Below are 12,714 nucleotides of genomic sequence, written 5' to 3'. Positions count from 1 at the left end.
TCCATCATTCTGCTACCTCTGATCCTGTCCAGTACATTAATTGTCACTTCTGGGCAAGATAATTTTGGGGGCTTATTTCAGCTACTGTCCCTATATATGTTTCATTAGTCTTTTTTGGAATTTTTTTTGCCTTCAATTCACTTGTCTGTAGTTTTTAATGACCCTCAAAACTTTATAAATTTAAAAAATAAATGCAAAGCCTTCTTCAGAAGGTGTTCTCTTATGACATCCATCCATCTGGTTCTGAGAACAAATATATACATATCTACTATATACCTGTATCTATATATATCGATAGATGGAAGCTGCTTGGTCTTCTAATTTCCACTTATACATTTGTTATAGGAATTTTATGGGTAGAATTCTACTTGATATAATTTCCTGACATCTAGTAGATGTTGGAGCATTCTTAGAATATTCAGCCAAATGGATCTGGCCTCTATGACATATTCTCTACAAATATCAAATATCTGTCTCTTCTTTGGGATGACCGTATCAGAGGATTTTTTGGAGGCTCAGTGAAGGCAACCCTCTTCTGAAAGATTCTTCTAGTCCTATGAGCTTGTTATTTCTTGGTTTTTACTAAGTGAATGACTTTAGAAGGCATTTTATATCTCAAGGAAGGTTCTCCTTTTACCTTATCTCCATTGCTAATGCAAGTTCTGGGAAGATTCCATTATTATTAGTTTGCTTAATGTTGAAGAAAGTTGTGAAACCAGGCCATTTATCTGTTCTACAAGTTTGAGCTGTGTAACTCTACTGGGCCTTCTTTGCTGCTATTTGTTTCCCGAACTGAATTCACCATAGTGCCTGTTCCAAACCTTTTCTGCTGTTCTTTCATTCTATGGAGATAACCTTACCTCATACCTATTCAGAAGGTTGACAGCACCCAAGAGCTCCCTGCCATGTGCCCTCTCAAAAATTGCCATAAAAAGTCTCTACTCCCCTTTTTTTCCTCATCTCAGTGCCCAGGAAGTCCTCTGCTTGTGCCTACTGTTCCTTTTATTCCTTCTTCCCCTGAGACCTTGCCTCATTGGTTATTTCCTCTCGATGTTGCAGTTTTAGTTTTTTTTCTCTGTTGAATCCTTTCCCACAGCCTACAGATGTTCTTGGCCCTTCCTAAGCATTATAAAACCAAAAAATGAAAAACCTTTGATTCTTCCTTGATTGTGTTATCCTCTGACAGAGTCATTTAGTTTTTCTTTTTGACTAGACCTTTATGACTAGACTTGTTAAGTCACCTATACTTGCCTCAACCTTCTGACTACTTATTCACTACTTAACCCTTTTTTAGCCTGGTCCTGTCTTCCCTGTATTCCCTTGAAGAGTAAAATCCAGTTTTATTTTGTTTTCATTATTTTTGTTGTAAAATCTAATGCTCTTTGGATGAGTGTGGAATCCGGTATTTTTCTTTATCCGGTCCTTATTCTTTTGGTTGTATTACACCCCCTTCTGTTTCCTTTTTGAAACTCTACTTGTTTGACATCAATGTTTTCTTCTTTCTCTTTCTGTGTCTCTAACCTCTTCTTTAACTCTTTTTCCTGCCCATTAAAATATAGCTGTTTCCTCAAGATTCTAGTCTTGACTACCTACCTCCATCACCTTTCTTCTATCCCAGTTCAGCTGGTCTTGTGGCTTCAGTTCTTCTCCCTTCTGTGAGTGACTTTCAGATGTGTTCTCTCCAGCCCTCATTTCTCTTATGTGCTGTGTCCTGCATCTTTAACTGCCTGCTCACTGCTGTCACTTAGGTAATATGCTGGACCTCAAACTTACTGTGCTCCAAACTGAACTCTTCATTTTTTCTTCCCCAAACTTCCTATATGTTTCAGGATTTTGATTAGATCAGTGTTCAGGATTTTTACATCATTGTGACTGATCACAGTTGGGCCATGTAGTATATGATGATTTTTTCCCCCTTTCCTGTACAACACTTTGTTTTCTTTGGGATTAAAGATGTTGTATATTTAACAGTGAAGCTTTGTTTTTTTCATTCGTTTATTTTTTTTAAAGGTTGACATTTATTTTTTAATTTTTAAAATTTATTTATTATTTATTTATTTTTGGCTGCATTGGGTCTTCATTGCTGCGCACAGGCTTTCTCTAGTTGTGGCCAGCGGGGGCTACTCTTTGTTGTGAAGCGCCGGCTTCTCACTGCAGTGGCTTCTCGTGTTGTGGAGCACGGGCTCTGGGTGCGGGCTTCAGTAGTTGTGGCTTGCGGGCTCTAGAGCGCAGGCTCAGGAGTTGTGGCTCATGGGCTTAGTTGCTCCGTGGCATGTGAGATCTTCCCGGACCAGGGCTCGAACCCGTTTCCCCTGCATTGGCAGGCGGATTCTTAACCACTGCGCCACCAGGGAAGCCCAAAGGTTGACATTTATTTATTTAAATTTATTTATTTTGGCTGAGCCAGGTCTTAGTTGCAGCACACGGACTTATTTGTTGTGCATGCGAACTCTTAATTGCGACAGGCATGCGGGATCTAGTTCCCCAACCAGGGATTGAACTCGGACCCCCTACATTGGGAGTGTGGAATCTTCCCACTGGACCACCAGGGAAGTCCCCCTATTATTTTTTAAATGTGCATACCACTAATTCACCTTCAAACTATCCCTTGCCTAAGTTCTTTCTTAAATAATTTAAATGTATCAGGTATTTGATTTGACATTTTCTCTTCTTAGAAATAACTTTCTTAGAGGGTTCTACCTTGCTCCATTATGATTGGTGGTACTATTCCCAGTGTTCAGCTGCCATCCTGGGAGTTCCTTTTGCTTTTTTCTTGAGTTGAAACCCTTGTTTCCTGAATTTCTTGGTTTACACTCTTCGCTTGGTGGAAAGTCTCCTCTAGGTTTCTAAGAAAGAATCTCTGGGATGTAAATTTTTGAGAACTTGTCTGTCTAAAAGTGTCTTTCTTCTAGCTTCATACTTAGTTTATATATATATATATATATTTTTTTTTTTTTTTTTTTTTTTTTGCGGTACGTGGGCCTCTCACTGTTGTGGCCTCTCCCATTGCGGAGCACAGGCTCCAGACGTGCAGGCTCAGCAGCCATGGCTCATGGGCCCAGCCGCTCCGCGGCATGTGGGATCTTCCTGGACCGGGGCACAAACCCGTGTCCCCTGCATCAGCAGGCGGATTCTCAACCACTGTGCCACCAAGGAAACCGATTAATTTATATTTTTGACTGCATACAGAAGAAAGCAATTTTTCCTTAGAATTTTGGAGACATTGCTTGGTCTCTTGTCTTCTAGCTTCCAAAGTTTCTCTTGAGATGTTTGATGCCATTCTGATTCGTATGTGATCTATTTTCCTGTCTTGAAACTTTTAAGATCTTTTTTTATTCCCAGTATTTTTTTTTTTTTTTTTGGCGGTACGCGGGCCTCTCGCTGCCGTGGCCTCTCCCGTTGCAGAGCACAGGCTCCGGACGCGCAGGCTCAGCGGCCATGGCTCACGGGCCCAGCCGCTCCGCGGCATGCGGGATCTTCCCGGACCGGGGCACGAACCCGTGTCCCCTGCATCGGCAGGCAGACTCTCAACCACTGCGCCACCAGGGAAGCCCTATTCCCAGTATTTTAAAAAATTAATGATAATGTGCCTTGGTGTGGGTTTGTCTTCATTTATTGTGCTTGGCACTCGATAGCCTCTTTCAATTTGGAAATTCATGTCCTTCAGTTCTGGAGGTTTCCTTTAATTATTTGACTTATTCTTCTCTAGTTTCTCTTTCTAGAATGTCTATTAAGGATGTTTTCTTATTTTTCTTTTTTCTTCGTCCATTTGTCCTACTTTTTGGAAGATTTATTTAGCTTTATTTTTCACTCCTTCTATTGTGTTTTTAATTTCTGCTATCATATTTTTAAGTGTACCCATTCTTATGGTCAGTTTCCTTTATAATGTTATTCTTTTTTCGTGGGTACAGTATCTTTTATCTTTTTGTGGGTATTAGTAGTAGTTTTTTTTTAAGTTTTCATATTCTTTTATAGTTGCTATTTTTTCTGTTTGTTGGTTTTGGTTTCTGTCTGCACTTGAGAGCTATATCTTACTTGCCTGATCCTTGGATATGTGCTCATGCTTAAAGAGTGCAGCACTGGGACTTCCCTGGTGGCGCAGTGGTTAAGAATCCTCCTGCCAGTGCAGGCGACGCGGGTTCGAGCCCTGGTCCGGGAAGATTCCACATGCCGCAGAGCAACTAAGCGTGTGTGCTATAACTACTGAGCTTGCGCTCTAGAGCCCATGAGCCACAACTACTGAGTCCGTGTACCACAGCTACTGAAGCCCACATGCCCTAGAGCTGGTGGTGCTCTGCAACAAAGGGCAGCCACTACAATGAGAAGCCCGTGTACCACAATGAAGAGTAGCCCCTGCTTGCTGCAACTAGAGAAAGACTGTGCACAACAATGAAGCCCCAACACAGCCAAAAATAAATAATAAGAAACAGACAAACAAACACATTTAAAGAGTGCAGCACCAAAAACCTGATAGGAAATTGTGAACTTATTTATAGTGGGTTTCCCTGTAGTGTTATCTGGCTGTCATATTTTGATGGTGAACTCCTAATGTCAGACTCTTTAAATCTTTTGTCTTGATCTGGTGGGGTATTCAGAGAAAAATCTTCAGTCCCCTTCCTGTAGGGTATAAGGCTGGCTGGCAAGTTCTACGAAGATATCTAGGCAGAGATCTCAACGCTTGGAATATAGACTTTCTCTTAAATTCCCTGTTTTCAGAATGGTGACCCTGCTCTCAACTGTGTTGGGTGTAGATTAACCCTCTTTTCTTCAGCCAGAGTAGGGCAATATGGATGGCAGAGTAGGGGAAGGGATTTCAAGGGACTTTCGATGATTCCTCCTGTGTTAGCTCCATCTTTACTGGAAGGTGCTAGGCCCAACACTTCCTGAGCCTTTTGGGGGTTCTCTGGTGTGAATTGGGCTACTTCTTGGCTTTCTCCACTGTGAGCTCAGGATTCAATTTTAAGGAGTCCCCTTATCACTTGTCTTTTTTCTTTCTAGCCTTTATAGTTTTGTCGCTCTAATATCTTCCTCCATTCTCCTTTACTTTGTGAATTATGCCTAGAGAGAAAAATTCTCTTTACTGTTTTTTTACATGGGTTTTGGGAGGGTGTGGAGATGAATGTATGTGTTCTATCTTCAGAACCCTGTTTCTTTCAGTAACGCTATTGTCTCTACTCGTGCTTGAAACATGGGAATAATTTGTCTTTTCACTTAAAATATATTTATTGATCATTTATTGAGTACTTACTATTTGCCAGATTCTGTACTAGGCATCTGGTTTTTTTTTTTTTTGCTGTACGCAGGCCTCTCACTGTTGTGGCCTCTCCCATTGCGGAGCACAGACTCCGGACGCGCAGGCCCAGCGGCCGTTGCTTACGGGCCCAGCCGCTCTGCGGCATGTGGGATCTCCCCGGACCGGGGCACGAACCCGTGTCCCCTGCATCGGCAGGCGGACTCTCAACCACTGTGCCACCAGGGAAGCCCTAGGCATTTGGTTTTTAAACACTTAAAAAAAAAAAAGTATAGTTCCTGGCTTGAAGTTGTTCAGGGTCTAGCTGGGGAGAAAGGTAAGTGAATAGGCAAACCATGAAAACCATAAAAGTATGTGGAGGGGGCTCAGAGCAGGCAGTGGCTCTGTTGGGGAGTGTGTAGGCTCCTGCTGCTGCACCCATACTGCACTTGTTCTCCCTTTTCATTGTCTGTGCTTTTCCATTTTGTTCTTTAGCTTGTGGTGACCCCTTAGCCTAGACTCTCTGGTATTTTTTGGTATTGAAATCCATCTTAAGTCCATCTTAAATTGTTCATCTTAAGTTGGTATAAAGTAGGCTGATCTTCTGGGAGGAGAGTGAGGTGGCCCCCTCTGTAACAAGTGTTTCCTCAAGCCCATGGCTCTGGTAAAGCACTCCCACTGTGCTGTATCTTTTCCTCTCAAATGACACATCTGGCATATCTTGTGTTAGAGTCATTTATATGTTTGTCTTACCTCCTTTACTGGCCTATAAACTCCTTGAGAGTAGTGTCTGTATCTGATTCACTTATATAATCTCGAAGTGACTAGCATCGTGGTTAATAAATGTGTTCAAGATGATAAACCTTTGCTGTGTCCCTTCAAATTGAATTAAGACTTCTCAAAACTCAAAAGAAAAACAATTTAAAAGTCTTCAGGGACAGGATTTTGATTTCAGGTATGGGTATCAGAATATGATTGTAGAGCACTAATAGCAGGGGACAGACATTGCTGCACTCTTGGTAAGAACTGCCGTGTTTGTGGCAGCTTTTACTGTTAAGCCAGTATCGTTGGCTGGTTCGCACTGATACAGTGACGTTTACTAAGCAGAGGTCTTGCAAAATGATTCTGGATAAGAGCATTTCAAGGTCAAAGTCTTGTAAAGCTTTTATTTTCCGAGAGGATGAAGAACCATAAAATTATTTCCTGTCCCAAATGGCTCTGTAATCTTCTAAGTGTTTTATAGCATATCATGTTGATAAGCATGTGTTTTTAAGGCCTTGATGATAAACTGTTTCAAAATGTGAGTTTTATTTAAAAATTGCCATTTGAACCACACAAGGACCAGGGTGCACATGGGCCTTGGATACAGTGCAGTGACTTGCTCAAAATGAAATGCTGGTATTTACTTGGTCCCTCAGTATGTGGAATTTCATCACTCCTTGGATAGTGGCTAATGTCAGGTCCACATGCAGAAGATGTAGTTTAGATAGATGTAGTGAAATTGGATTGTGTTAGTTTTCTTTTTCTTTCTTAAATCCAGGCAATGATTGCTTTGTTTTTAGTATTAAGAGGAGACAGAGTGTGATTTCTCATATAATCTGACTGATGTGACTGAAGCTTCTGGCACTGATGTTCAGATTTTCTCTCTTCAGTGTCAAGGAGGGCTAACTACTTTAGATGTCTCTTTTGGTTCATCCAGTTTACCTATAGTTATTGCAAGGGGAAGGGTTTTGGTTTTGGCTGTATTTCTAGTGTACATAATCTTTAAACTCAAGAGAGATTTAAACGTGTGCCTGGCCAGTCAAATCGGGTTTTACCCTGGGAGCTGTGATTTGGAAGCTGAGTTAAAGCCTGAGAAGCAGCTTTTTTTTGTTTTTAAATCCTTTTCCTTGGCCAACCCTTGGTCTGTGTATGGCAGCCATTATCACTCTGTGGAACTGGGACACTGCTCAAGGCCCAGGGGAGTGAAGATGGATCTTCTTGAAGGCCTTTGTCATTTGGGCTGCTCAGGTGGCTCTGTTAGTGAGTGAGGTTTGGTCTTTCGTATCCCATTCCTCAGGATCCAGTTGTTTTAGAGCCCTGTCTGACCCCACCAAGCACACAAGGTGGCTTGCTTCCTTTCAGCATATTTTTGTTTTCTATTTTCAGGGACTTCCTTATGTCTCTGATGCTCTGCTAGGTTATAACTCAGCTTGGGCTGCGTCCTGTGTGTAGTGTCTGTGCTGTGCATGTGAAGCAAACCTCATGCCTGGCCCAGCAGAGGGCAGCCGTGGCAAGTCGTGAGTCTCTTCTTTCTTCCACGCTCATTCTTGCTGTCAACACCTGATCTTTAGCCTCCTCCACACCATGCAAGGCTCTTTTAACATTTTGTGTCGTTTTACATTCTGCATTTTGGACAGTGCTCTTAAGTTTTTTCTTTTTAGGAAGGTGCTGAATAAAACTGGAATATTTAATTTAAAAGCCTTATGAAAAGTTATGCATAATTAAAAATAAGTCATTAGATGAACTGAATAATTTGTGTGATATTTAGGCCAGGTAGAATTCTAGAGGTGTGATTTGAGATCAAAACAAACTTAAACGTTTTTTTCTTTTTGTAATTTGAAGCTTTGGGATGTGAAATCAGCAAACGAGAGGAAGAGCATTAATGTGAAGCAGTTCTTCCTAAATTCAGAGGAGCCTCAAGAGGATATGGAAGTGATAGTGAAATGCTGTTCATGGTCTGCTGATGGTGCTAGGATAATGGTGGCAGCAAAAAATAAAGTCTTTGTAAGTACCAGTATTTTAAAAAGCCAAAATTAAAAAGCCAAATTTAGTCTAATTTAAAGAAAATTGAAACATCTAATTGATTTTTGCATTTTATACTGTTTATTGATATAAAGTATAGCTGAACGAGTTTGGGCAGATGCTCTAACCTCCCATAGTTCTCAGAACTATGCTTCAGGGAATGTCCATAGGCCTTGTGAGGAAAGGTCTCCATGGTCATAGATTTGGGAAATATTATGTATTACTTTCCGCTATTAGAGGTACTTCAGTGTGTACAAACATATTTAAGGACTCCGGAGTCCTGCAATAAAGAAACAATTTATGTTGTTTAACCAGTGTTTCTCAAATTTATCTAAAATATGGATGGAATGCTTTCTGCACTACTCTCCCCCCTTTCTCCCATTTGAAATACATTGATTTTCGAAGTTATTTCTTAGCTGTAAAATTTTATGATTTGGTGACTGAGAGAAATACTTAACAACTGAAGAAGTTTGTGAAATTTCTATGAAGTAAATGAGGAAGATATGCAAAGAAAGGTAAATGGCAAAGAAATGTTTCTTCTTTATACAAGTGATAGTTTACATTTGTAGTATTCAGAGTGCTCTTACGTATAATTTCTTTTGATATAAATATACAAAGGGCACAGCAGATTGCAATAGCCCTATGATAATAATGAGGCAGCTGAGGTTCAGAGCAGCCAAATAATGTATCCAAAGTTACACAGTGATTTGGAGAGCCGGCTCTTCTAATTTAGGGCACAGTGCCATTCCATTCTGATGGTAATTTTAAAGACTTAAATAAGAGATATTACAAGTTTGTTCTGTTTCATTTTAAGCTTTATTGAGGTATAATCGACATATTATAAAATATTTAAAGTGTATAACGTGATGATTTGATAAACGTATACTGTGAAGAGATTCCTCCCATCAAACCAATTAACACGTGTCTGCTCATGTATTTGCCTTTTTTTTCTTTTTCTTTCTTTTTTTTTTTGTTGAAAATATTTAAGTTCTACTCTCCTATACTATGCAATGTTATCAACTATAGTCACCATTTTATACATTAGATCCTCAGACCTTATTTATCTTATAACTAAAAGTTTGTATCCTTTTATCAACCTCTCCCTATTTCCCCCACCCAAGAGATTACAGTTTTAAAGAACACAGTTGAAATATACATATAGTTGGGGCCTTCCCTGGTGGCACAGTGGTTAAGAATCCACCTGCCAATGCAGGGGACACGGGTTTGAGCCCTGGTCCAGGAAGATCCCACATGCTGCGGAGCAACTAAGCCCGTGCGCCACAACAACTGAGCCTGCACTCTACAGCCCGCGATCCACAACTGCTGAAGCCTGTGCGCCACAACTACTGAAGCCTGTGCACCTAGAGTCCATGCTCTGTAACAAGAGAAGCCATCACAATGAGAAGCCTGCACACCACAACTAGAGAAAGCCTGTGCACAGCAACCAAGACCCAGTGCAGCCAAAAATAAATAAATTAATAAAATAAGTCGAAAAAATATATACATATAGTTGTATAAAAACTGAGAGGCCATTTATATTATTATTATTGATCTAGTAGTTATGACCCTTGGATCTTGGTTGCTTATAGGTTTTTACCCCTTTAGCAGGAAACCAAAGAAAAATATCTCCTTTTGTCTTTAAGTATGTTAAAGTCTGTAAGAACAGAAAGGAACCACTACATTTACAAGATGTGAAGATTTGTAAAATTTGCCATTTTAACCATTTTAAAATACACAATTCAGTGGCATTAATTACATTCACAATCTTGTGCAGATATCACTACTTTTACAAAATTTTTTCATTGTCCCAAACAGAAACACTGTAACCAATAAGCAGTAACTCCCTGTTCTCTCTCTTCAGCCCCTGGTACCTCTAATCTAAACTATGAATTTGCCTTTTCCAGATATTTCATATAAGTGGAGTCGTACAATATTGATCCTTTTGGGTATGGCTCATTTCATTTAGCATAACATTTTCAAGGTTCATTCATGTTGTAGCATGTGTTAGAACTTCATTTCTTTTTATGGCTGAATAATAATCTTATATGGATATACTGTATTTTGTTTATCCATTCATCTGTTGTTGGGTTGTTTTCACCTTTTGGCTATTGTGAATAATGCCACAAGAACTAGTGTACAAGTATCTGTTTGAGTCCCTGCTTTCAGTTCTTCTGTGTATATACCTAGGAGTAGAATTTCTGGGTCGTATGGTAATTTTATACTGGGCTTTTTGAGGAACCACCAGACCTTTCCATAGTGGCTATACCATTTTCTATTCCCACTAGTAGTGTACAAGGATTCCAATTTCTTTACATCCTGCCAACACTTGCTTTTTTCCATTATTAAAAATTGTAACTGTCATATTAGGTGTAAAGTGACATCTCATTATGGTTTGGTTTGCATTCCCCTAATGACTAATGGTGTTGAGCAAAATTTGAATGTTTAAAAGTATCTGTCCAGTGAGAGAGGAAAATAATTTTATATTGTGTGAAATGGTTTCCTGTTTTAAAAATCTATAGGCCAACTCTTTATTTTACCATGCTAAAATAAAGCTACCCTAAGATTACCCTTTACTATATACAGATTCCAGTTCTTACTCTTTGGTCTCTCTATTCTTTTGCTCTATTTCTTTCCAATTCTCTTGTGTTATTAGCCCACTCCTATTATTAGGTCTTTTTGCTACCCAATAATTGGGACAGCTGCCTATTCTGTACTTGCCAAGTTTCCTCTATGACTGTCAGCCACTAATTTTTAAGAACAGCTTGTCCTGGGAAGCATTTTAAGTATGATTTCCTTTCATTTATTGTTGGCCCCTGATGCTATGCTGCTTACCGTCTATGTGTGCTCACAGGGCTATGCATTCACAAAACATTTTCATGGCTTCCACTGGAAACTTTTTTTTTTTCCTTCCTGAAGACTATGGCTTGGCCTTAAATCGTTATACTGTATATTGGTATAAACGTTTTTATCATTTGGCAAAAACTTTGGAAGAGTATATTCATCATGTAAACATCTTTCAAAAATTGAAATGAAGTTTGAATTACTCAAAAATAGCTTTTTTTGGTTCAAAAACGGGAAAATGATTGATAATGGAGTAATTTAGGCTCTGAAGAGAAATAGAAATGATTGAACTAATTTCATTTTAGTAAGCCTCTGCCCTATATTATTTTGATTATCTTCATTTATGAGTAGGCATTTTCTCTTTTGAATAAACGAGCATTAGGGAGAACTGTTCTGTATATTCATTTGGCTAGTCCATTCATGTATTCACAAAGGTTTTATTTCTCCCTAGGCTAGCATGATCATCTGTGATAAGTTTTCCTTTATAGGAAACATGTTTCAGGATGAGCAGTATTTAAAAAGTATATGTATATTAATTTATATCTTTTTAATGAGTTAATAATTTTGCCAATTATCAGTAATTGTATTTTTTTAGGACTTATACTATGTTTGAAATGGGAGGGTATTCTTTTAGAAATAAATTTAGATTCACTTTGGGTATAGCTTATCTTTTAACATATTTACTTTTATAGATATCTCTCTATTTTATGTTGACAGCTGTTTGACATTCACACCAGTGGCCTGTTGGCAGAAATCCACACAGGCCACCATAGCACTGTCCAGTACTGTGACTTCTCCCCCCATAACCATTTGGCAGTGGTGGCTTTGCCCCAGTACTGCGTGGAGGTGAGTAGTTGAATTTACTCTGTGAAGTCTGGGTCTTCAGAGGTACAAGGATGACAAAGAATGGGTTGCTTAAAGCATTAACTGCTGAGGATGTTTGCTTGAGAAATTATAGAGTGTTTTCTTCATAGCATAATGACCTTTAGCTTTAGGATATTAAGCCGCATTAACAGCTTTAATACTTTAGCAGTGATTGAAGAATTGGTTTGACAGTAAACAGAGAATGACAGACAGCATCATTCACCAGGCATTTATCGAACAGTCAGTATGTGCCAAGGTCTGGGGAAACAATGGCATGACCATTGGTTTCCTAGGCAGAAACATGGCATCTCTTAAATATGGGCACAGACTCTTCTGTAAAAGAAACGATGAGAAATGAGTCCAGTTCACATTTCTTAGATCATTGAGAAAGGTAAGATGGAAGTTAAAATTAGAATTGGTTAACCTAGAATTTTCATTGCTAAGCACTAATGAATAAAATGATTTCTTGTTTATATTTATAATTTTGCCCTTAACCTGATGGATTTTATACTCAGTGTCTATACCTAGAAGAATTCTACCCAGTGAGTTGCTGTATTAATTTTTTCAAAAGCAATGAATTCCCTGATATTTTTTCTCCATAGATGGATTAGTTTTTCCAAGCTTTGTTACTACTCATTCCTTGAGTTTATCTTACCACCAAGTAATTTGAAGCCCCTTGTGATTACAGTCCAAGAAGATGGGTTTGGGCCTTTATTTGGAAAATAGGGAAATTCATTTGGTTCACAGGCTACCTTCAAAGGAAGCTTGACTATGGCAAGCACTTCTTCAGTGTTCTGAGCCTGTTTCAGTGACTTTTTAGTGAGTTCACCAACCTTGCCCTATACATGAAGGTATGGCTGGAGAGTGGCTGAGCTATATAGCCCTTCAGCGTGGAGGTACAAGCAAGATGAGAGTGAGTGGATAAGCTCTGTAAGCTCCTCCTAATTCTGAGTACAGCAGTGCAACTAACACTGAATAACTTCCCTGTGAGAATC

General features: G+C 39.3%; 1 protein-coding gene across 17 annotated transcripts in view; it reads left to right on the top strand.

Annotated features, from left to right (window-relative positions):
* APAF1 (apoptotic peptidase activating factor 1) overlaps positions 1–12,714 on the top strand; it is a 113,263-nt gene that overhangs the window by 51,730 nt on the left and 48,819 nt on the right. For all 17 annotated transcript variants that reach the window (XM_032645636.1, XM_032645632.1, XM_032645629.1 and 14 more), the window contains 2 exons: positions 7,835–7,996; positions 11,573–11,701. In XM_032645636.1, the coding sequence (XP_032501527.1) occupies positions 7,835–7,996; positions 11,573–11,701 (291 nt within the window). The remainder of the gene's footprint in view (positions 1–7,834; positions 7,997–11,572; positions 11,702–12,714) is intronic.

This window comes from Phocoena sinus, chromosome 10 (assembly GCF_008692025.1).
Source record: "Phocoena sinus isolate mPhoSin1 chromosome 10, mPhoSin1.pri, whole genome shotgun sequence".
Taxonomy (NCBI): domain Eukaryota; kingdom Metazoa; phylum Chordata; class Mammalia; order Artiodactyla; family Phocoenidae; genus Phocoena; species Phocoena sinus.
Note: the sequence above shows the minus strand (reverse complement) of the source record. Positions and strands in the feature narration are given on the sequence as shown.